General features: G+C 44.0%; 1 protein-coding gene across 1 annotated transcript in view; it reads right to left on the bottom strand.

Annotated features, from left to right (window-relative positions):
* MACO1 (macoilin 1) overlaps nucleotides 1-21,549 on the bottom strand; it is a 31,022-nt gene extending 9,473 nt beyond the window's left edge. Inside the window, exons 1-6 of the mRNA XM_082329687.1 lie at nucleotides 21,268-21,549; nucleotides 11,584-11,725; nucleotides 10,745-10,871; nucleotides 8,505-8,628; nucleotides 6,099-6,277; nucleotides 5,119-5,617 (exon numbers count right to left, since the gene is read on the bottom strand). Coding sequence (XP_082185813.1) covers nucleotides 5,119-5,617; nucleotides 6,099-6,277; nucleotides 8,505-8,628; nucleotides 10,745-10,871; nucleotides 11,584-11,725; nucleotides 21,268-21,347 — 1,151 coding nt within the window. The 5' untranslated portion in view covers nucleotides 21,348-21,549. The remainder of the gene's footprint in view (nucleotides 1-5,118; nucleotides 5,618-6,098; nucleotides 6,278-8,504; nucleotides 8,629-10,744; nucleotides 10,872-11,583; nucleotides 11,726-21,267) is intronic.
* Nucleotides 21,550-24,485: the final 2,936 nt, after the last annotated feature.

Here is a 24,485-nt window from a genome sequence, read left to right as displayed (position 1 = left end):
TTTTGCTAGAGCTTTAAATACCAGAGCAGACATTTTCCGCAATTTATAGAGGAAATAAATGCTCCTTACTATCTAAAATTAGTTAGGAAGCTAATAATCCATCGTAATGCAAGGACCAAATGTTTCCCATATGGTTTCTCTTCCAGACCTGCCACAATTAGCTAGAGATACAACTTAATTTAAAAAAAAAAAAAAAAAAAAAAAAAAAAAAAAAAAAGAAGACATGAAGTTAGTTTTCCCTCAAAACCACACGTACTCCCTGCATTCTCTGGTGCGTAACTGTGTTCTTATCCATCCTATGAAGTCCAGTCAAACATTTTCAGCCTAAAAGTTTCCTCCTGCGGAACAGCAAGGCAAAGTTCTACTCTGTATACGGACAGAGAGGTCGTCCATCATTTTCACAGAATTACAGGGAGATTAAACACACCCTGTCTGTTGCCCTTTCTAAAATGAAAGCACCCCATCAAGGTAAACCAATACAATGTCATAAAAGCGAGCCTCACCGCTACGAGCGCAGACTAGCGTGTGGTTTTCCCTCCTCCCCTCCCTAGCAGTCTGCGCTACTGTTACAATGATAAATGACCCAATAAGACAGCACTTTATTATTATTATTATTCTTTCTACCATTTCATTTTCTGCTTAAGTCTCATTTCCAGGCTTACTGGAAAAGTTATTTACAAGGGCTGGGGGCCGGGGGGGGGGGGGGGGGGGGGAAACCCGAGTTCTAGAAGATACTTTTCTCTATTGCTGCACAAACTGCAAGTCATTTTGACACACAACTATTTTTAAATTGTGCTGTTTATACAACTAAAGCCAGTTTCTTTTGGTTTATCATTACTATAAATGCAGAATGTACCCATTTTCTTTTCTCAGCACTACCTCATACGAGTCCTGATCCCACTGATGAAGAGTAAGAGCAGTAATCACCTCCAAGACTGAGTGTTTTTCCAAATGCTTCAGGGAAGATTGATGGATCAACTCAAAGAATTCAATTCAGCTTAATCCTCCTAAGTATTAATAACTGGTGAATAACATATCCTTGTCACTTAGTTTACTCTATTAACACAATTCCATACTCACCTGGCAATTGCACAGAAATTAAACACAATTTATATAAAAATTAAAGTTTTAAAAGACCCAGAAGGCACTCGGATGCTTTTCTAAGTGACCCATTTTTCCCTTTGCTCTGTTCCGGCCCGATCTGTTGGCATCAGCATCCCCCGCAGTGAAAACTACTTCTTTGAAGCAGCCAATGTGATCCCGCAGCACCGCGGTTCTCCTGCTGTAACTAATATGCTGTTACTAGCAGTTCCTCAGAGCATTTTTCATTACCAAAAAGACAGTAATCCACAGAGAGAAAGCGGAGTGAGTTAGTTTTCTCCTACACAGAATTGATCTGAGTAGCTGGCATTTCAAAAGGTTATTCTCCTTCCGAACGGTCCAAGCACTATGCTGACAGTGGCTTGACAATGCTCCGCCAGAAGGATCATCTCCCAGGTTTCTAATTTACATTCCCAATTCTTTTGCTTTTCCATTCTATGCCTTCCTTCACTCCCATCGTATTGCACGAAACACTGACCATCTCCCCCCTGCAGCTGACAGCAGAAAGCCTTCTGGTGCGCGAACGCCGTTTCGGGCAGGGGGGTAAGGAAGGAGCAGCAATCGCTCTCAGGACACCAGTGGTGCCGCAGAAGAGGTACAATAATCACCATCAAATGGGCAGAAATTCACATTAAAGCCTTTGAGTCTGTCTCTGCAGGTAACATCAAATTTTAGGAAAGCAAAATGAGATGTGGTAGGCCAGCCCTTGCTTCACAAATATTTTTCTTACTCCAATTACCAGAAGATGTCATCGTTATCTCTGAGAATAATTAGTACATAAGACAGCTTGTTTCAGCACCTCATGTGCCAAAGGCAAGACCTCTATGGATACAAACAGTTTTGCCAAGTTGCACTGCCAGGTTTTTGTGTGTGTATTTTTTTTTTTTTTAAGGGTGCAAACAGCTAGAGGCAGGACATGATTATTACTATGTAATATGCAATTAAAAAAAAATCTGCAGCAATTACAGCTTGGACTTGTTCCATACATCAAGCCCCTAAAACATGAACAAAGCCTGCTGCACCTCAGAAGTGACAGTGAAACAATAACAAGAAGCCAGCTTGTTGCACCTCCTGAGACACAAAATTAAGTGTAAAGGGCTGCCAAGTTTATCCCTCCACTGGATACCGAACGTACCCCTCCACTGGCCCAGTTACCATAGCGTTGGGAAATAAGCAGCTCAGATCAGAGATTCAATTAAGCGCTTGACAAACAAACAGCAGATTTCAGCATCCATCAGAAGCAGACATTCATTTCAATTGTAGGAACAAAAAACCTATGGCAGAGATTACTTTCCAGGCTGACCAGCAGGGACAGAGCCTCTCGAATCCCCCTGCTCTAGCTGTCGAGATGACAACAACATTATATTCACTGAAATACCTACAGATGGGGATCAGTAACCTCCTCTCCAAAAAACTAAACGCATATGCACTAACCATTTACCAGACAGAACAAAAATAAAAACTTACTGTTTCAAAGAAGAGCAATGTTGTATATACAAAATATAAACTTAATTACCAGTAGCCTTTGAGACATAAATGTCATATCAAGTATTTAAAAGAAAAAGTTAACAAGCACGCAAGACTGCCTTGTTCTCAAACCCCCCAGTCTTTACTGTCTCGAATAACCCCTGTTAATCCCGAGTCCCTAGCAGTCATAAGGCATACTTTGCATTTAATACTGGTTAGTCAGCTCAGGGAAATAATTTGTGAACACAAAAGGAAAGCAGCTTGGTTTCGACATCCTGCTGTGAGTCTGCTGGACAAGAAGTTATAAAAAGCATCTTTATTTGGAGGCTGAGCAGATCTGATCTGAAAGTCAGACGGAAACGCAGGACTTCACACAGACCTTTTCAGGGTACACCACTGATGCAGACTAAAAAGCCTAATAACAGGAACAAGTAACACTACTGTAAGTGGAAAAGATGAACAAATGCCTTACGCTCCAGGGACAGGATAACTGACAAGTTAAAAAAATAAACATGAATTTTTAAATTTAAGTGCATTCCATCCCAGCCAATTTGTCAGGTAAGCTTATGCTTCTATCGGTGTAGGAGTTACATGCTCAATCTGAACTGGAACAAGATTTCATGAATGACTTCAGTCATCTGCATTTGTAAGAAACTGCGAGCGGCGACACATGGGAAGCTGGTGTTTTAAGCGCTCTTCGTTTGCCTGCGCGGGGAAATCAGTGCACAATAAGCAGCTACGTGAATTTGTAGCACAACAGCCACGTCGCACCCACGCACCACACAAACACTCAACAAACAAAAGGCTGAAGTAGCTTAATTCGCTTTCAGGGCAGAGTTAGGCCACGTTACACAAAGGCACTTTCAGAGTACACTAATTGCGTACTCCGTCCCTGCCTGGTGAATTAGAGGAGCTGGAGTTGTGCGAGTGAGTTGTATACTCACTTCTGCGTTAGAAAACCCGCTCTGGACACTTACAATGACCACCTGGTCTAAGCTCACATCACGGCATATAAAAATTCCAATGTGTAATTTAAAATTTAAAATATACAAGGTTTAAATCTCATTCCTTGTCATAGCTACGTGGGACAAAAATGGGTCTGGCAGGTCATTCTACAAAGCGCTTCCCTTCTCTTTTCTCAGGACTCATAAACCCCATCTTGAACGGCAGCAAAGCTGAGCTGACCTGCTCTCTTCTTCAGTGAGCAAAGAAGCCGTGTAAAGAGGACAGAGGTGCCCATCTGAAACTGGTAACATACAAATACAGCAGTCGTATACGTGTTCATTTAGACGCAGCTTTGCTGAAGACAGAGCCATCTGCATCCCATTAATCTTGGCTGAATTTGATTCAGATTGATTAGCTGGTTTCTTATTTGCTTCATACAAGTTCTCTACAGACATTAGGTATCAATTAGTCTGGATATGTAATTGGCAGAGGTACACCAATCAGTGGCAGAGCGATTATCAGAGGAGAAAACAGTATTTTCATTGAAGTAATTGTATTCACGTAGCACAAACCCTCAGAGACAGACCAGAGTCAACAGTCCAATTATCAAAAGGTACCTGCAGGGAAAGCGAACCCGACCTGCCAATGAAGTTAGCTAACGAGGATTTGTCGGCCAAAGAGCGTTCAGCACATGAGCAAAGGAAAAAGAGAGACAAAAGCCAGGAATGGTAGGAAAGCGCAAACTCTGCAACGCTTTTGTTCCAGCCGTATCTCTATCCCCATTTTGAACAGTTACGCATTACCTTTCTTACAAGTACTGGGTTTGGTAACGTATGACAACATCCTGTGTCTCAGGACTCACATGCTGTAAGCGCTTAGCTGCATTTCATAAATACAACTTTATTTAAACTTCAGATAAGCATGTGTAAAGATGTGACTTTTTCAATCTTCATAGTTTACAAGGCAGCTAAATTAAATCCCTGCGACCTGTACTTAAACCAAGGCGGCAGCAGGTATGCAAGCAGGAATCTGAACTTAGCACTTTAAGGAGTTACGTAGCAGCTGATACTTTGTATCCATACTTGTCAATTGAAGATTAAAACAAAAGCCAAACATTTCAAGGCAAAAAAACAAACCAAAACAAAAAATTAAGACAAAACGCCTGTTCAAGCACCATCGAACCCCACTGAACTCCCTGGAGATGTAAAGGTCCCCCCACGGAAGACCCGTCACGAACACACCCACTGAGCTCTGCAATGATGGTTCTCCACATTTCTCTCATGCCTCTACCACGTGATCGTCAAAGCTATTTATTGAGCCTCACAACACCCCTGTGAGGTAGGTAAGTACCGCATACGAGGTAGAAAGGAAGAAATTTCCTCAAGGCTGCATAGCAAACCAGCGGCAAAAATCAGGAACAGAACCCCAAAGGCCCAGCTCCTAGTTATCTTATTGCATTACCAGACAATTCTGTCGGCTTTATGGGATCATAAGTTACATTTTCCCAAGGAAAAAAAGAAAAGAAAAAAAAAAAAAAGAGGTCTGCTGTACTGGAACGAAGGGAGGATAAGACAGGCTGTTACACAATGCTCAGATCAAACTTACCTTACCAGTGCATCTGGTTTGCTTAGCTGGTTATTAGGAATACAATTTTCCATTAAGTCCTTATGTGTGCTGGGGCTCTTGCTAGCACACTTCTGTTTTTTCTCATTTTTAGCAGATGAGGAAGGGATGCTCCCGTTGGTTGCACTGTGACTGCGAGGCGAGGAGTTCACAACTCCGCTGACATTTTTGTAATTTTTGGACGAGGCAGTGCATGAGTCCTCTTTTAAGAGGTTTTCTGTACTTCCTACAAGATCATTATTTAATCTTTTACTATTGATATGGTTTTCCATATATTCAATTTCTTGTATTTTAGAGTCTACAGGTTGCAAAATATTGTTATTTATTCCAAGGTTGTGTTTCTTAGCATCCTTGTCCTTTTCTTTCCCTTTTTCTCTATATTCTAGCTCTGGCAACGTTGCAGATAATTTTTTATTGGCTGGAATGCCTCCATTGTGCTGCAAAAGTATTGAGGAATCCATATCAGATAATCCTTTGGCTGCTGCAATACCAAAACAAAAAAAAAATACTTAGTTCATTAAATCAATCAATACTGTGACATACAAAGAAAAACCATTAAGTACACATCAATCATTTCTGCAGAAAATCATCATTGTTAGAGTCTATTTAGAAAAGACAACCAGAAGTCACGTGATATTTTAAGACTTTTTCCGCATTACAGGCAGGAAACAGTAACCAAGGGATTTAGTAATAAATACTGGTGCTCCACAGAGCACCGACTGACGAGATTGATGCAGTTGCTAATAAAGAACTAAACAGAGAGTACGTAATTCATTTCTACTCTCATACTAATCACTGCCAAAATAATTTTATTTCTGGCTCCTCTGTTTCTAAGTTCACTATACTTTCATCAAAACAACATGAACAACATGGACTAAAGAAGCTCTTCCTTAGCGGGCTTTTTTTTTTTTTTTAAAAATAGCAGATAATAGCAAACACAGTAAATAATAAGTATAACTTGCCTTCCTCTGCCTCCCTCTCTTGCCTTTGTAGCATCTGCTGTTCTGGGGGCAGAGCTTGCTGGAGAAGCTGCATGTAGAACTCATTCTCTTTCTGCACTTCTTTTTGTTTTCTTAAACGCATTTTGTAGCTGACGTAACTTTTAAAGCCAAAGCCCAAAGTCACAACAGGGTAGCCAATACTAAGAAAAAAAAAGCAACGGTATTATTCAAAATGTAACCATAATAGCAAATTAATAAATTGTAATAAATTATATAGCTGTGAATACATCTGGATTACAACTTTTCATAGAAAATTATATATAAAACATTTTTTGCTGTACTACAATAGAGCCACAGTTCAAAAACGTAGGCAATTCTTTATCAAGATAAAATTACAGTTCATTACAGACAGCAATTAACTGTAGCCTAGATTAAAGGATTACGACAATGCAATTGCACTACGCATAGCAAAGACAGCTTTTAGACAAGCACCAGACCAGGAATTATGCATCTTTAAGGAGATAACAGCCAAATACAGCAGAAGTTCCCAAGTTCTGTTGCTAAAGAGCCATGTAATATATAAGATGTTAAACTGGGAGACGTGTTAACATTCATCCAGAACAGTGAAAGGAGAAACTGATCCTCAGCCCTATCCTTTCGCACTCAGAAATTAAGAGCAGACCCCTTTTCCACCACTCTTTAAAGCTGAGACAAAACAACGGTTCTCCAAAATACGGCCTCTGCAACAGGCCCTGCGATACCTTCTCACTGCAGCGCCGGCTGAGAAACAAGAGCTGGAGAAGCCGCTGGAACACAGAGCTTTGGGGCTACTGCATTCCTGGGGGCCACCAAGGCTGGGAGCCAAAGTGCCGCCACCCACAGCCGGTACAGCCAGAGCTGACCGGGGAGGTAAAGCCTCCATAACCATCTGCTCTGCTGAGCATGGCCGCAATTAAGGCATCTTTTGTGGGCAACGAACAGCCTTTGGAAATTCCTGCTTTAGGAGGCTGACCTTGAAGCTGTAAGTCAAAAACATCTAATCTCTAAACTTAGTTCTTCCACTTATCTTACTGACAGATAAGATATGAAGAATTTCACTTCCAGCCAAACTCTGCTGTTCCAATTGTTGACAGGGATGACAGAGGCATAACAGAACTTCGGAATTATTTTTCAGCATATCAGCTTCATCACGGAGAATTTAAGTATTCTTACTAGCTTGTGACAACTGCACCAATACAGAATGCTAGCAAACCATGCTAGTGTATTTATTAACAAGGATACTCCATCAATGAGCAACCATTCCTGTATAAAAATAAATATATCTTTGACAAGTATTTTAACAAAGCACAGTGAAGTTGCATTTTAAACACTGAAGGTGTCCTAGATCAGGGGAAAACTCAGATGCAGATGACTATTAACCATTAAAATCTTCTCATTCTTTGCTCAGTAATAGCACTGTGCAAATTGCATTTCTAAGTAAGCTGGCAGAATGCAAGAATCATTTGCATATGCATCTGACATTATCTCTGCCAATGCTTCTTTTGTAACACTGTGTAAAGCCAGCTGTAGCTTACAGTTCTAAAACTCTGATGACAAGCTGAAATGTTTGCATCCAATTCAGCAGCAGAAAGACCTTTCTTCACTGCTCCTAAAGTGCTTTTGTAACCTATTACAGAATTTAATTAGTGTTTAAGGGATTTATTGCACGATGTAGACAATTAAAATGAGAGATGTCTAACTTATTGGAGACTGTATCACAGGGAACTGGACCAAATGGCTCCAGGAAAAACGGGACACATTTTAAATGTAGCGTGATCAATGCATACTACACTAAAAACTCGCAGAATAAAAGTGCATTTCTTCCAGATATGGATACTCAGCAGTTAAGTCTTTTGCCTGAAGTTACTCTTATCACTTCCCAAGAAGTAGCGTAGTAAGTAGTGTTTGGTTTTTATTTTCTGTCACAATTTTCAACCTGAAGTTTATTCGCTTCCTCTGGTGACGTATGAAATCAGACACTCAGGAGAACCCTTCTCATTGGAGGGGAAAGAGAGGAATGCTTTGTTACAGGAGAAAAAAGAAGAAAATTTTCATAACAGGATACATAAGTTCTCAGGGAAAATACCTTTTTTTCCTACTTTTACCATCTGTTCATTATGTAAATACAAAATTTGTAAATTGATGACAAGAACTTCCAAGATCCGTCAGGAATATCCATGCTACAAGTTCCCGACAGCTCACAAGCAGCGTATCTTCAGAAAGGTGGCACTTGGCTAATGTTTAGCATACATTTCTCGTGGAATATTTAAGGACAGATGCGTGAGGGGAGAACTGAACAGACAAACCCTGAACCAAAATAAAAAGCCCTGAATATTAATTTCCCTGGTGAAATAAAGCTTAATAAGAAAAGGAGAAAAAACCACTTACCAGTGTGCTGCAAATGGACGACAAAGGTCTACATGGAAGTTTTTTAAATCTTTAAATCTAATGGCTGCTTCAATATAAACAAAAAGTATCCACAGTGATACTGTTGGTAAGCACACACCCCTCTCTATTGAGGGAAGAGAAAAAGAGAGAAACACCATAGTAATGTATTACAAGCAGCAAAACATTTCAATGTTCTTTTTAAAACATTCCAAAAGTCAAGGGAAATTTTCAGACATATAGGTAATTGTAAGAGGGTTTTTTCAGAATCAAGTATCTAGGATGTCTTTATTTTAAACCAACTCTAAACTTTTGTCTCCTTATCTTGCTTTATTACTTTTACAAGGCATCAGTGAAAAATAACAGATGCACAGCTAATGAAATAGCTTGGCACAAGACCCTATACAGAAAAGGAACACAAATGGAAGAAACTGCAGAAGATGAGGTAATGTTACAGCTTATGATCTTTGAGTCAGAAGCGGTAAGCTTGGACTACTTTTTCACTCCAAGTTAGGTATATCTTAGTAGCAGCAGCGAGCACATCAGCTGAGAAAACAGGAGTGAGTAAGCACAGCACTGGTTACTCCATATACAGTAATGCAGACAACAGTCTGCGACTCACACCCCTACATCGGGGAACGTTTAGGATGCTGTATTGATTTCTCTCTCCAGCACTACTGGTGAGAATGTAAAATAGTAGCCAAGCAAAACTAAGGTCTTAATCCTCCTGGCCAATGGAAAACGCCGCTGCTGCATGCAATATAGCCACTGTAAATTTCCATGCATCAATTCCAGTTAGGTGCCACAAGCTTCATAGAAGGAAAAAAAGTTCTTGATTACATACTGACATCAACATACTGGGTGCTGATTTGGAAACAGGTCTTAAATTGGAAACTAAAAAGAGCATTACTCTGAGTCCTGATGTTATTTACTGTGGTCTCTACTTCGGTCTCTGTTGAATAGCTGCACTCTGCATAAATGAGAAACCTACAGCAGAATGTCAGCTTAAAGGGACTCAACATTTCAGCTAGGTAGGCATAGCACCTAAAAAGATCAGAACTTCCTTAAAAAAAAAAAAAAAAGCAAATTCCCATCAACTTAGATGAGCTTTTAAAAAGAAGAATCCCTAAGGTTGCAGTGAATTAAAATATTAAACAAGCTCAATCGCTACAGTTAAAACTGGCCCATCAGGTTTTTCCTTTAGGGTTTCTAAACATCAACTCTGAGAACAACTTCAGATAACACTTCAACATCTTAGTACAATCCTAAAAATAACTCCAGATTTTTTACGTATGTTAAATTGGGCAGCAACTGGTTCACAGTATCTTCCATTAGCTCCCACATCGTCATTATTATAAATGACTAACTCGTCAGAAAGATGACTGCTTTCACCAGTAAGCTGAGAAACGATCCATGCTATCCTGCAAATCCTTGTGATCTGATGGCAAGTCTAACATGAAATATTACCAAAGCCCCAAATCCCAAGGACTTGGGTAGGGAAAAGTTACCTCTAAAAAAAAAAAAAAAAACCAAAACAAGCAAACACACAAATCAAGTTTTATTCCTAGATTTTTTTCATTGAGGGAAAGACATACATGTAACCCACGTCAAGTATTAGTGCTCATGCAAACCAAACCACCTGCCCCCAATCCAACTGCTGCCCCAAAACCCCAGAACCCAAGGATTCATTAAAAAAACCCCGAACAATTAAGGATTAAAAAAAGGGGGGGGGGGGGGTGGAGAAGATTTCTGCGTACATGTTTCAAACTGTCAGGGCAGCCACTGACATTACCAGCCTTTTTGCTCAGAAACTGAACTCAGCTGACACAAAGATCTGACTAATATGAATTTGAACTATGATAATATCCAAAATTAACAGCACACTAATTGAGTAGTAGGAAGAATGTAACACTGTTTCACAAACTTTTCCTATGTGCCCTGTATTTGTTGGACTGCTGCAGAAGCATTTTGAAGTCAGGAAAATTTTGTTTTACAGCTCTGGAGTTCCTGTTTATACACCTTCAGTTCCACCAGGCAAGCTTCAATGACTGCTACAAGATCCACCCAGACATGGATCAAGTGCAAATCAGCATACTAACGAAAGCAAAAGAACATTTTTCAACCATAACAAAAATGTATTAAAACCAATGCGCTAACAAATAGAAGAGGGCTTCTGCGTGCTACTAAAAGCTGTAAGAGATGTATTTGAATCAGGAAGTTGTAAATAAGAAGTAGTGACCTACCTGTGTGCCAGACATACTGTACCCAAACATACGTGCTGGCAGCAAAAAACAGCCATTGTATTGGTATGAAGAGCAGACATATTATATTTGATGTGAATGCTACGCAAACAAAAAATACTGAGAAGGCCTAAAAGAAAGGAGGGGTGGGGGGAAAGAAGAGTGTTTTGGTTTATTCCAGCAAATATTACCAGTTTCTTTATTAATAGTGACACCACAATGATGTCAACATAGAAACACTAGTGTTGTTTATAAGCAGGGCAAAGAAACGGAGCAGTCTAGCCAATGGAAGTAGAAACTTCGCCAATTAAGAGAGAACAGGTACAACTTGAGAATTTGTGCCCATCCACTCTTCCAATAAGTCTCAGCTATATTTACAGCTATATTGATTGCTTATTATTTTGTTTGAAGACTTTCATTTACACTGTTGATATAGTATTATCATTACTATATTCTCCTTCTAGGGGAAAAACCAAACAAACAAACAACCAGCAGCATCATTTATTCTCTGAAAGAGTAGTAAATATCTAAACAGGCACAGGCTTTATTTTAAGGAAAACCCTGTTATATAGGGATCTGAACTAATACACCGATCTCAGGAATTCAAACAATATTTTCCTACGGTGAAAATTTGATAGCTATATATTTCCCTTCCACTTGCCACAGATAAAGCAGGCAGTCAGAGAAGAGAGACTTGAGTCCAGGTCCCCATGTCACTTGAAAACTCCTCCTCTCGTGAAAATGATCAACAGCACCATTAAGTTAGGTGCAGAACGTGGAACGTGCCCTGAAACACTGCAGGATTTCCCTACAAAGGCATGGTCATTTTGTGTCATACTTACCAAACCCTGGTATCTGAAGGAATCGTAAACACTCCTGATGAAGAGCCAGAATGGCCACAGATACTCAAATCTGAACTCCAGGACAAAATCTGCCAACAGTACTAGGGCCCACACTACCAGGAACTTCAGATACAGAAAAGTACTGTAAAAAAAAAAAGAAAGGTAATTTCAGATCAGTATTACCAACAGAGAGACTTTCTTATTTATTTTTTTTTTTTAAATTAAAAGTTCAGGAATAAAAACTACAGACAACTATAATACTTCATCCAAAATAATTCTACGAAATAGGTAGTTTCATTATTACATTAAAATCCGGCCTGGTCTAATGAAGTTAATTGTATTCAACTGCATTTCTTTTTAAAGTAGCAAAGAAACAGAAGGCTCGCTGCTCTTACAAGACATTCAGCGACAATCTCCCTTCAGCTTTGCAGCGCCCTGTTACGGAGTGAGGTCTTGCCACCAGGTACCCTGTCACAGCTGCAATGCTTCTCTTCTAGTCTGCAGTCTTGTACTTGGAGCTCAGATTTCTGTGTTCCCTCTCCTCAACAGACTGCAGATGTTCACTCATTTTCCACACTTAACACAGAAACTGCAACACCAATAAACTGAGATGTATTTTAAGCCTATAACTATAGCAATTAGGAAGACTGTTTTGATACTGACTTGTCAGTTATATTTGAAAACATCCACATTAAAGTAAATGTATCCATTTAAAAAAAAAAACAAACACAACAGAAAAACAGAGGCATATGAGACTTGAGACCAGCCAGTCTAACTTCTATTTTTTTTTATTATTTCAAAGCCACATTCTCTTCTTCTTAGTCCTGCATTTTGAACCATTTATGATCCTTCTTGGCTATAGAGCTCAAAATATTTTGAGATCATACTTAGCTAACACAGGAGCCCTTGAGGGATCAGCCCAACCCATTCTGCTAAAAAGGAGGAAGCCAAAACCCCTTTCGCCCCAGCCCAGCACCCAGGGATCGAGTACGTTACTCCAGTACCCCAAAACGCAACTACCTCGTGGCACTGTATTGGGTTATAACAAAGGTGGGGTTTTTTAAATGTGTTTTTATTTTTTAAATCAAGGGCAGTTTTTCTTTTTAGTAACTTATTTTTCCTCCTCTGCCATACTGCCAACACAACCAGCAGAACTTTGCCCTGGAACGTTTACTGCTAAGTTGCCAAGAGTTTGCCTGCGTGGTGCCAGGTAGGGTCAAGTTTCTGCAGTGGCCGAGGACACGTGGCTGTTTTAGGAAGTTCTTCAGAGAAGACACAAAATAGAAAACTTCCGTGAAAAGCGTTACCTACCAGCAGAGGTTCAGAAGCAACTGAACCACTCGTGCAATTATCACACCTGTTCCTTGGCACACAAGGTCAGCTTCCAAACCGCACGACTGGGAAAACACTTTGATTTCTTGTGAATCAAAGATTAATTGCATGTGCCTGCAAGTGACCCTTATCGACTGTCCTGGCCCTACAGCTTCCCCCAACGGAAGCGTTTTGCCTAGCTGTCTCACTTACCGTACGTTACCAGGCTCTCCCCCAAAAGTCCAATGCCACGGTTTTCACTGTGACTAGCCCCCTGAAAGGAATTGCTTCAGTGGAACTCCTTACATAAATGCTCTCCAACGTACTTACATGAGCACATGCTTTAAATCAGCACAAACTACTCAAAGACTTCATAGAAAATACATTTTTGAAGTCTGAGACAAATAAGCAACTATTCCTGCATTTAACCCACCTCAGCCTCCCCCTGCCCACCTCTTTGAATATTCTGTATCTGGAGTTTAACCTAATGGGACTAAAAAAATGCAAATAAAGAGGCTACGGGAAGCACTTTAATTGAAACAAAATTAATGACGCACACAGTTGGAAAAGTTAAGGTACTGCTTTCTTCAATTTTTACAGAACCACCCCCAGCCACTTAGACAAAAATTACTCTTGGAAAAGAATGAAACTACAGCATAAGTATATAAAACAAAACAAAACCCACAACAAAACCCAACCAAACAAAACCCACCAAAAAAACCTTAAATGGACACATTTGTCCTGGCAGAGTCTGTTTGCATATGCTGCTCTTCTCTGTTTATTTAAAGTTTAAATCTTCAACAGAAATCTGTAAAAAGCAGCTGTATTCAGAGCATACTCAGACATAAAAGGTGACAGACGTTTGGGTATGCAGTCACCGCTGTGTTCGTTTTGGCCGTGCTGTTGAATGGTACATGTGCAGCTCTTAAGATTTGAGAAAATACATAAAGGCATCCCACCTAGGCGATCATTGTTCTGTCTGTTCAGCCGGAAAAGCAGTTGTGTTGCGTAGGCACTTCTTTCCTGGGTTAAAGTTATGGCTATTGTTTATTTTTCTGCCACTGAAATCCATAAAGAGACTACATTTTTCCTAGCAAATTAGGGTTATCAGAACTAATGCTTTTCAACTGTTAAGTGCCACGCTAAGTTAAAGCATTTGCTGAATAAGAGTTCTGTAATACAGCCACCAAAGCGATTTCTAATATTAAATCCGTATCAATCCAAAGGCCATGGTAACATTTACCACCTTTTAAAGTGGAATTGTAACAATACAACATTTGTAGTAAGGTTTTCCCAACAATATTAAAGAGCCTACTACTCAGTCATCTGAAGGACTCAAAAGCAATTAAGAATTTAATGAGTACAAGACTAAGACACAAGAAAGTTATTTCCTTTTATAAAAGACTTCATCCACTTATGTTGGCCTCAGCAACAAAGTTCACTGTCATGTAATATATGCTGCATATGTATTCAACTGCCTGAGTCCACATGCATACACGCACCTAAAGAAAACATTTAAAGGTATTATACTACTTTTTTTTTTTTAATCAGGACCCCCTGCCCCCCCAGTTAAAGCATGCAGGACTGCAGAGCCAGGGACTGCAGTCCATAACTAAACACTCCACCCCAGCTTTAAAAAAATCGATGTTGGTAGCAGCCTGAAGACATCAGCTCCCTCCTGGAAGTGGGACGGTGTTACAAACCGTGCCGAGCGTCCACGCTGCCACAGTCGCACACACAGCTGGGTTACAACCAGCTCGGGTGTCTTTGCAGCACACTGCAGTCTGCAGATGGCAATGAGCCTTTGTAGGCGGAAGAAAGGAACACACATCTCGGCTTCCCTTCTTCCACAGAGGTATGCTGCACACCAAGATTTGCTGTTCCGGGCAAGCACACAGTTCATCAGTTAATTTACAAGCGCTTAGTGAAGAGACACCTCTTCAGTGAACACTTAAATTAGTGATAGCTGAAAAAATCCAGCAAGAATTAAACTCCAAAGAAAAAAGGGCTAACAGACCTCTCGTTTGGCCAGGCTAATCACTCTTTTGCTGCTTTGTTTCATACGACGGACCTTTCAAATAAGATCACATGAACGAAATGACTAACAAAATTCAGCAACAGCCCTCCTCCCTTTCCCTGCTTTGTACTAGCCACCTTTACTTCATCTTTGCTCTTCAATCCCTTGATTCCTTCCAGACACCGCTCTTCCCTTCGGCGGGTTTCTATTGTTACCTAGTCTCTGTCCCCTCCAACACGCGCATCCCGCAGCCGAGACAGCCGGCGCTCCGTCGGAATCCAGCACCAGCCATTTGGTGCCTGTGAACCTCTGACAGTCATTGATCTTTCTGGGCACATCCACACATTTCTCCAATTTTGATAGCTGCTGCATCAGTATCCTCACTTACAGATAATACTCGCTAGGCAGAAGTGCTTTCTAACCTCTGTAGCCCTTATATTAGAAAGGCTCCAAATATATTCCATGATGCCAATTATAATTCCGAGTTTGTTCTCAATACAGGGGAAGATTGTTGCGGATAAATACCTAAAACCTGGGTTATCCAATGTTCTGACACATGTCAAAAAATCTGACTTCAGTGATGTGACAGAGGTTAAGGAGGCCAGGGCTTTCCCTATAAAACTAGCATATGGTATCTGATCTTGTAGGGTAATAAGAGCGGGGAGAAGGATGGACACACTCGTGAGAAGAGCAGGGTACCGAACGGGAAGGAACAGTGATTACAGTGCTGCAAATTCTGTGAAAGGTCAATTGTTTGCTAATGTATACTGAATATAAAGATTTATTCCTAATCCAACAGTGGCTGTGCTCCCCCTTTGAATTTTCAAACAAATAATTTTCCTCCTTATTCTTCCTCCCCCATGCCTCAAATGCCAGATGCCATTTCCTTTTTTTTCCTCCCTTTTTTTCCCCCCCCTCCTTTCCTCCCTCCCCTTGTTCTTTGTTCTCTTTTTACTGCCCCACAGAAACAGATATTGTGCTTGCTGTAAGGTAAAAATATATATTAAAAAAAAAAATCACTAGAAAAAAAACAATTATGCACCTCAAATGCAAACTGGTAGCAAATCAAGCCACTATTCTATCCGCTATTATCAGCAAGTCCCAAAGGCGGGCAAGTGAATCTCAGCAGAACTGATGGCACGTTTCATCTCGCAGCCTGACTCACACAAGACAACGGAGTGGAAGGCATCTGGAGGCGGGCAGGGCACCAGATGCAGGGGGGGGCTTTAGAAAGGTGAAGTTCAGCACGGGTGTGAAATGACCAATGGTCAACCACCGCCATCTCAAGGTCACCCGTCCGATGCCAGACAGAACCTCGGGGATGCTGACGGAATATCGCTGGAGACTTTCCAATAAAAAAGCTTTATACATGTAAACACAGAAATATACATGTACGTGTAAGATTATTACTAGTGGACAAAAAAAAGTAGTACAGAATGAGCACAGCAAGTATGCAAGAGAGAACAGGCAACTGCTGGGACGTGGTATGCATACTGGAAACTATTAGGTGAAATACTTGCCAACTAAACTTTTGAAAAGGAGGAGAAATGTAAAGAATCCCAGGAAACCTCCCTGACTACTTATTCGGTGTCTCGATATGGCACAGAATATATCAATCACTGAACTATGGAAACGTAAGTAAAGGAAGACAAAACAGAAAACTCTCACAGTAATTCTGGAAGCAAGTATAATAGGCTGCTGAACCGCAGGCATATAATCAGCAATCAGTATTGTAGTACTGAAACAAGAGAAACTGTTAGCCCACTGCGGTAACTCGGCTGAAAACACCCAAGTCCAGAACACATAAAATGAAGCTAGAGGAACTGCGGTGTGCAGGCAATGAAAGTCCCTGGCAGAGGGAAGCAATATTACATGTACCATTGGGGCTGACACAGTAGAACACATTTAAATGTAAGCTAAATTAGATTTGAGACCTGAATTTAACTTAAAGTCGTAAAAGGTAGCACTGCTGGTTTGTTACAGACCTCCAGGGCAGGCTGAGAAGAAAATGTTTTTCTCCATATAGGAAGCTTATACAAAAAGTGCCAGAATAAATCAGTAGGAAGAATCATTATGGATCTTAAAAAAAAAAAAAAAAAGCCTAAAAAAAGGGCACATTCCTGGAGTTAGTAATGAACTGTTTTTCCTTACAGTTTATTTGGCTGTCAGCAGAGTCAAAAATCAAGTCCTTGGAAATAAGCCGCGTCAGAAGTTAGGTGGCATACAGAACCACGAGTGCCCTAGCAAAGGGACGGTGGCAGCAAGAAATGCCGCCCAGTGCGAGATGCCCGGGGCACAGACTGCCTTACGCCACCGGGGCAGCTCAGCAACCACGCGGGATGACAGACACATACACATCCTCCCAGGCATTCGCTTGGCTGCCAGCCCAGGTAATGCCTGTGATAAAGGGCAATATATATATAGGGCTAAAAAAATCCTAATTCTAAAGGAACGCAGAGTGTTTAAGGACTATTGTCAGAAAATCCATGATACATAGCATAAATCAGCTGATGTGACAGTGTGAGTTCAGCCAATAACACGCGGAATTCATCTTGAAACTTAACCAGCTACAAAATTGGTACCAAGTGCCAATATGATTCAGTAGAGCCAAAACAAGCAGTATCAGCAATAAAGCTGAAGGATTTTAAATAGATCAAGGATGAGGACTGGGGAGCCTTAAAAACAAGCAGTAACAAGTAAACTTCAATTGCTTAACTGATGACAAGCTGCAATGAATACTTTAATTAACAATTAAGGTTTTAATGCATGCACAGTGTCAAAGGTATATGATGTTAATTGCTTAAGCATTGTAAAACAACGGCAATGGATAGCTTAAAAAGTGAAAAGGCAAAGTTTTGAGCACGCACTGTTGCTGTGGTTTAACCGGCAGGCAGCTAAACACCACGCAGCCATTCGCTCACTCCTCCCCTGTGGGATGGGGGACAGAATTGGAAAAAAAAGGTAAAACTCGTGGGTTGAGATAAAGACACTATAATAGGACAGAAAAGAAAAGGAAAATAATAATAATAATGATAAAAGAATATACAAGTGACGCACAATGCAACTGCTCACCGCCCGCTGACCGATGCCCAGCCAGCTCCCGAGCAGCAGACCCCCGGCCAGCTTTTCCCCTAGTTATACGCCGAGCATGACGTCATATGGTACGGAATATAGCATCCCTTGGGTCAGCTGTGCCGGCCGCGTCCCCTCCCCGCTCCTTGTGCGCCCCCAGCCCGCTCGCTGCTGGGGTGAGAGGCACAAAAGGCCTTGGCTCTGTGCAAGCACTGCTCAGCAGGAACTAAAACATCCCTGCGTTATCAACGTTATTCTCATCCTAAATCCAAAACACAGCACTATACCAGCTACTAGAGAGAAAATTAACTCTATCCCAGCCGAAACCAGGACAACTGTGGAAATAACAAGAGATCTCACGATTCTTACCATTAGTGTGTTGGTTTTGCAGACCTATTGAAAGCACAGTTATGTTTGAATTATAATAGTGCTCTTTCCACAGATACTGTAATACTTCTAAACAGCACAAGTCTTTATGGTGCTCGCACGTAACAGTAGATTGGTTTTTCAGAGTACAGGCAGCAATATTCACTGGAAGGTGTGACGCTGCACCACTGGCACCCAAGGCTTCAGTCGCAGTGCACAGGAGCAAAGCTGCTAGCGGCAGCGCTGGCATGCCACGTTACGCAGCCTGAAGTACTTTAGAGCTATGGATGGGGAGTAAAACTAAACTGAAAGAGGGGGTAAAAGAGGCAGAAAGCAGGCAGAGGGGAAACCAGCAGAATGGGAAAAGCAGTGTAAAGAACAGGGAGGGCAGGTGTTGAAAATTTGGTGGGGAAGGGGCGGGGGGGGGAGATTGGTCAGGAATAACTTTGAAAGTGTTTATGAAGGGCTGAGGCCAAACAGTCCATTTAATTTATGTAGTGAATGTTGGAGAAAGTACTTCAAAGAACTACAGCTGTAAAATTTCAAATAAGAAAGGTTGTGAACCCTTAAATAAACTTATTAAAAAGGATACTGCAGAAGTTGGCAAAAAAATTAACATTCAGGGAGACAGGATATTCACATTTTTCAGTGCAACCCAGGATTTTACATTTCTGACGCTGTTCTGTGACTAGAAATTATTTTTCTGTCACTTCTTATAATTGGCTTCAGATTTACACATGTAGAGAACCCTGCCACCAGAGATTACTGCAGGACAATTCCTTCATTGCTTCACCTGCGTCAAAACTCTCCAGATTTGCAGCTCTCAACCACGCTCACATGTGTCTGTTAGCAACAGCTGTGCCTAGCTCTGCACTGAAAGACTGGAGAGGGAACAAGGATGGGAAGGTTGGTCTTAATTTAAAAAGCAAACTAAAATCCTACAAGAGTTAAGTATCTCAATCATGCTGTTTGTTCAGCCTAGCTGCTTTGCTTACAACACCTACTGATACCTGTATTTACTGGGTTTGTGTAAGCTGATGGTGACAATTAAGATAAGTTGAGTAAATAACTATAGTAATTACAAGAATTTAGAAATCTGTAGTTATATGAGAAGCTACCTGTACATAATCTCTCTGAATTGTGGGGAGAAAGAAAGGGGGAGGGGGGAGGAGCAGAAGGAGATCAAAAGAAACAAGAGCCACAGTCCATGCAGAAGTACCTCTCTCTGGTTAGCCTTCCAAAGAGGCAAGCCTTCACACTAGTTTCTCTTTTCCTTCTGTGGGACTTTGAAGTCACTGACTTCTGTTTATCAAAATGCCACGTGAAACAAAGGCTAAAAATCCTATTTCTGAACTAAAGCATTCCAGGAGAAGAAAGTGCACGAAGCCAGATGTCTCTATTAGCTGTTCAGGCAACTACAACAGCTCTACATGCTGCACACACTCATCATCGGGTGTTCCTCTCATCTTTTTCTCATATTCCTTCCTCCTCTCACCCCACCCTTCCAGCCAGTCACCTCAAAGGTGACATGAGAGCATGTGATGTTGAATGACTTTTGAAAACTAACTAATTATATAATGAATTGCTTACATTTGAATTATTTTCCTAAGACCAGTCATCTTAAATATTAACTTCTAAGCAATGGATGTGTTTTTCTTTAACATTCCAAGCACCGTTGTCTCAAAACCTGGGAGTCTAAACCAACAAGATGCCCTCTCCTCTCAATTAGAGATTCACTACAGCTAGGATAAGCAGGATACTGTGACCATTTTGTTACAGTTCAGAGCTCGCTATCCACTGTTTACCTTATGCAAAGCCAACATCTGCATTGTAGGAGTTTGCTCAAGTTTCCAGCGACTGCATATATAAACCTCAACTGAGCTAGAAACAGAAACGGGACATTATGCTTACTGTAACTTTCAAAAGGCAGCTTTCCAGCCTGTACTAAAACAAACTCCTCTTTATTCAGAAATACGTAATTATTGTATTTCAAATAAAATTTGGCATACTTAGATAGTCAGGAAGGCAGAGCTCTAAAATACTCTTTAAAATACGCTCACAACAAGCAAATGCTTAGGAATCTGTGTTTTGGTGCGTTCTGCGTGCAAAGACCTGGAAAGCACGCTTTTACTCCCAGACGCCGATGAGGTACCCCCCGTGCCTAAGAACGTGGATCTCATTTCGCTACCGTTTCCTTTCCCGTTTCGCAGGTCAGAGGCGAGCCAGACACCCGCTGCGTTCTCGCCACCACCAGGCCATCCATCCCCGCTCCGGGCGTTACCCACGCAAGTTCTTGCTCGCATCCGTCGCTGCTACGCCTCTCGCTCTCGCGTGGTCCCGCTGCAGAGGCCACAGCACGGGAACCTTCACCACCACGTGAAAACCAAGTTTCTTAACCTCAGCGGGAGAGGCTGCCGCCCGCCGAAAGCCGGCGGCCCAGAGCCAGCCTGCCCTACCACGCTGCCGCTGTGGAACCACCGCAGCGTGCGGTTCGCGGGTTCGGCACCTCAGGGAAAGCCCAGCCGTGAGAACCCGGTGGGGAAACCTCCCCCGGGAGACAGGGCGGCGAAGGCCCCCCCGCCCCGCCGCACGGGGGGAGGCTCCCACCGGCTCCTCGCGGCTTCCTCCAGGCAGCGCCGACAGGACCTTGGCCAGCAGCTCCCCCCCCCGGTCCCGACAGCCTCGCCGGAGCCGGGGGCGGGCGAGGGGGCGGCGGAGGGGCCGGCGCGGCCTAGCGGCGGCGCGACCAGGCCGCGGGGCGGGGCAGCGCCTGAGGGGAGACGGGGCGCCATGGCGCGCGCGGCCCCCGCTGACAGGGGCGGGGGGGGCGGGGCGGCGGGGAGCCGCCGAGGGGAGCGGGACGGGGGCGCGAGGGGAGCGGGACGGCGCGTCCCACCACCCCGGCGGCCGCTCGGTACCTGCCGTAGATGCCCTCGGTGATGCGGTTCCGCTTGAGCGGCCGCCGCAGCTTGCTGCAGTCCGCGCTCCGCCGCTTCATCCTCCCGGCCGCCTCCGGCCCGGCCCGGCCCGGCGGGCCCCGCCGCGCGTCCCGGCCCCGCGCTGCCCCGGCCCGCCCCGGTCACGGCAGCACCATCCGCCCCCGCGGGGGGTTCTCTCGCGCGCGGCTTTTTTTTTTTTTTTTTTTTTTTTTTTTCCCCGGGAAACAAAGAAATAAAAATAATTCCTGGTCTGTCCCTCCCCGCCGCGTCCCCCCGCGCAGCCGCCGCGCAGCACCCCGCCTCCCCCAGCGCGGCCCAATCAAGCGGCTGACCCAGCCGGAATGACGGCGTGCTCGTCCAATCGGCAGTGGGGGAAGGCAGACGGACGGCCGAGGAGGCCCATCGCGGCATCAGAAAGTTAGTCCCGCCCCACGCCAGCGGGTGGCCCGCCCACGTCCTTGATTGACGGCCACAAGAGCCCGTCAAAGAGAAGGATTCGTGAATTGATGGCTTGTGGGCCAATCCCTGAGTAGGTTTTGTTGTTCTCCCGCCTACTGTCCTTCTGGGCTGGTTCCCGCCCCGTGTTGCGATCGACAGCAAGGCTGCCCAATGGAAGAGACAAATAAAAATAAAAGGACAGCTCAGCTATCCATTCGGAAACGGAAGAAGGTGGGCTCAATTTCCTCTGTCACCGTAGGGCTGAAGTACCGCCCCTCACACTTGATTGACAACCTCGCTGGCAAATAGGCTGTTGGGAAAGGGAAAGCTAAGTCTCGGGGTGCAACGGTAAGAGGAAGCAGCTCGCCGCGCCCTGTGCTTCCCCCACAGCGCGGCCCTGTCCTGACGGCTTACCGGAGGAAAATATACCCTCAGAGTGACTGACGGACTCCTCCAGCCAATAAAGGACGCATACAACAGAGTGACAAGCGATTGGTCCAATCGCGAGGCAGGAAGCCGGGGCGGGGCGGAGCGACTCGGCCTCTCTTCCCCCGATCCGCCCGAAGACGGAGGGTGGCTGGAGATGGACCAATCAGAGGCCAGGAGGCAGGCTAGCCTTCGGCCAATGGGAGGCTAGTCCCTAAGGGAGGCCTGTTGGGAGGGGCTGGTGTTCAGCCAATGGGAGGCGAGGGGCGGGTGTTCAGCCAATGGGAGGCGAGGGGCGGGGCGGTCCCGCGGCCGCCGCCCGGGGCTGCCTAGTCACGGCCGGGCACCGCCCCCCTCCCCGCGCCGCCGCCGCCGGTTCGGGGCCCAGGGGCGGCCTCTGGGCCTCCAGGGCCCGGCCTTGGGCCTCCCCGCCCCGGGGGCCGCTCGGCAGAGCCCCCGCCCCAAGGCCTGTGGCCCCCTTTGCACTGTGGAAACCGTGAGGAAACCAACGGCGGCCCCCGAGCCTGAGGGAAGCCGCCAACGCGGCCTGGCCCCTCCCGGCCCCTCCGCCCGCCCTTTGGCTGACTGGAGGGTGGTGATTCCCGGGTCGCCCCGCGCCTCTCCCTGCTGCCTTGTGGTCTCCGGCCTCGCCCGGAGCTGGGCTGGGTGCCACGGGCCTGCCGGGCCTCTGCGGGGATAACGGGCCTCCCTGAGCAAGGGGCACGTGGTGCTGGGCCGAGCCTGAGCCGTGCGGGTCCCGATAACGGCGTTAAAACTGCACGGAGGAACATGCGTGGGGCCTCTGGTCCCCGTGGCTGAGCCGACGGGGACGTTTTGCTGGTAGCAGAGCTCAGATTTGAAAGTTACTTTGTGTTTCACCCTGTCTGAGATCACTGCGCTTAGGTCTTTCTGTTTGGGAGGGAGTTTAAGCTGGAAGTCCGAGCATCAGTGCTTACAGTGTGGCATGTCATCCTGAGGGAAAAGCAGATGTAAATTCCTAGCCTTTGGTGTATTTTCCCGGAGTGTTAATGCTGACGGGATTTGGTAACAAATGTCAAAGGAACTGATTGTGTTCATTTGACCGGGGCAAAATGGTGGAAGGAGTTCTGGGTCATTCTTATCGCGCGTGTGAGTCCTAGGGGTTTGTCTTGCAGGAAACGGATGAAAGCTAATTAGATATATTGCGTTTATAAACCACACAAAGACACTGCATCAGTTCGCTAAATCAATTTCTAAGCTGCAGTTTCAGGCGTTTCCTTTTTCTCGTCTGGAGAAAGTTTACCAGGCGTTCTGGTTCTGTCTGAATTACCCACGGAATTCCCATGAAAAGGCGCTGAATGTAGGTCTGTCTGCATCGGGATTTTTCTCAAGTCAGGGCAGCGCTCTGCACATCTGGGAAAGTCCTTTGTTGCTTAGGAGTTTCTGAAATGGGGGTAAGGATACTTAACTTACGGTTTTATTAGGCCTAGGTAAAAGCTGGTAAAGCAATTTGGTACTGTATGTGAGGAGGGTGCAAGTTATCCCCACAAGTGCCAGCCTTTCACAGATGGCTTGGAAACCGCTATTGTGCCAGATAGCCTGGGTTTGCAGGAGGAATGTCCTAAAACGTAAGCGAACTGGAATTTTTCTGTCACCAGTAGGTGGCTTTCTATCCATTTGTACGCATTGTTACTATCTCAAACCCAGCATGCAAGCACAGCACTGGGTTTGAAATGGCCTCAAAGTAGCAAGTCTGAGGCATAATTACAGTACTTTAATCTCCTGGACTACCTCAAAATAGGAGTGTTTACCAAAAGCACAATGAATACTGAGAAGATAGTAATGTTCATATTATGGATTCATAAATTGTCCGCAACAACCAGATAATCTTATCTAACAAATTATGATGTCTGTGCATAGGGATGTACTGGACATAGCTTCCACTGTAGAGCCCTGCTTGTGTGCCCAAAATGCTCACTCTAGTGGCTCCTGGTTTAAAAAACCACCACCAATACCAAATAAAAAAAGCCTCTGCCTTACCAAAAGGCTCAGAACGCATAAGGCAACAGGTACCTTGTAGCCACAATGTGGTAACAGAATTCGATACGCTTCTGGATGAAGGCTAGGTCTGAATTAAAGATCAGGAGGGTGTAGGTCTGTGGTTTGGTTCTCAATTAAAAGCCTGCAGCACTCTGAGTGGTGCTGTCTGCCTGCAGCTTCCCGGCCTGGGGATTACCAAGGCCTTGCAGAGTGTTCACTGTAGCTGTTTCCATAGCCATGCTATAAACAATAGACCGATCTTACAAGTAACGTACAGAATGCTACATCTCCTTTACGTATCCAGAGATTCTTGA

Source organism: Platalea leucorodia, assembly GCF_965183815.1.
Source record: "Platalea leucorodia genome assembly, chromosome: 18".
Classification (NCBI taxonomy): Eukaryota; Metazoa; Chordata; class Aves; order Pelecaniformes; family Threskiornithidae; genus Platalea; species Platalea leucorodia.
Note: the sequence above shows the minus strand (reverse complement) of the source record. Positions and strands in the feature narration are given on the sequence as shown.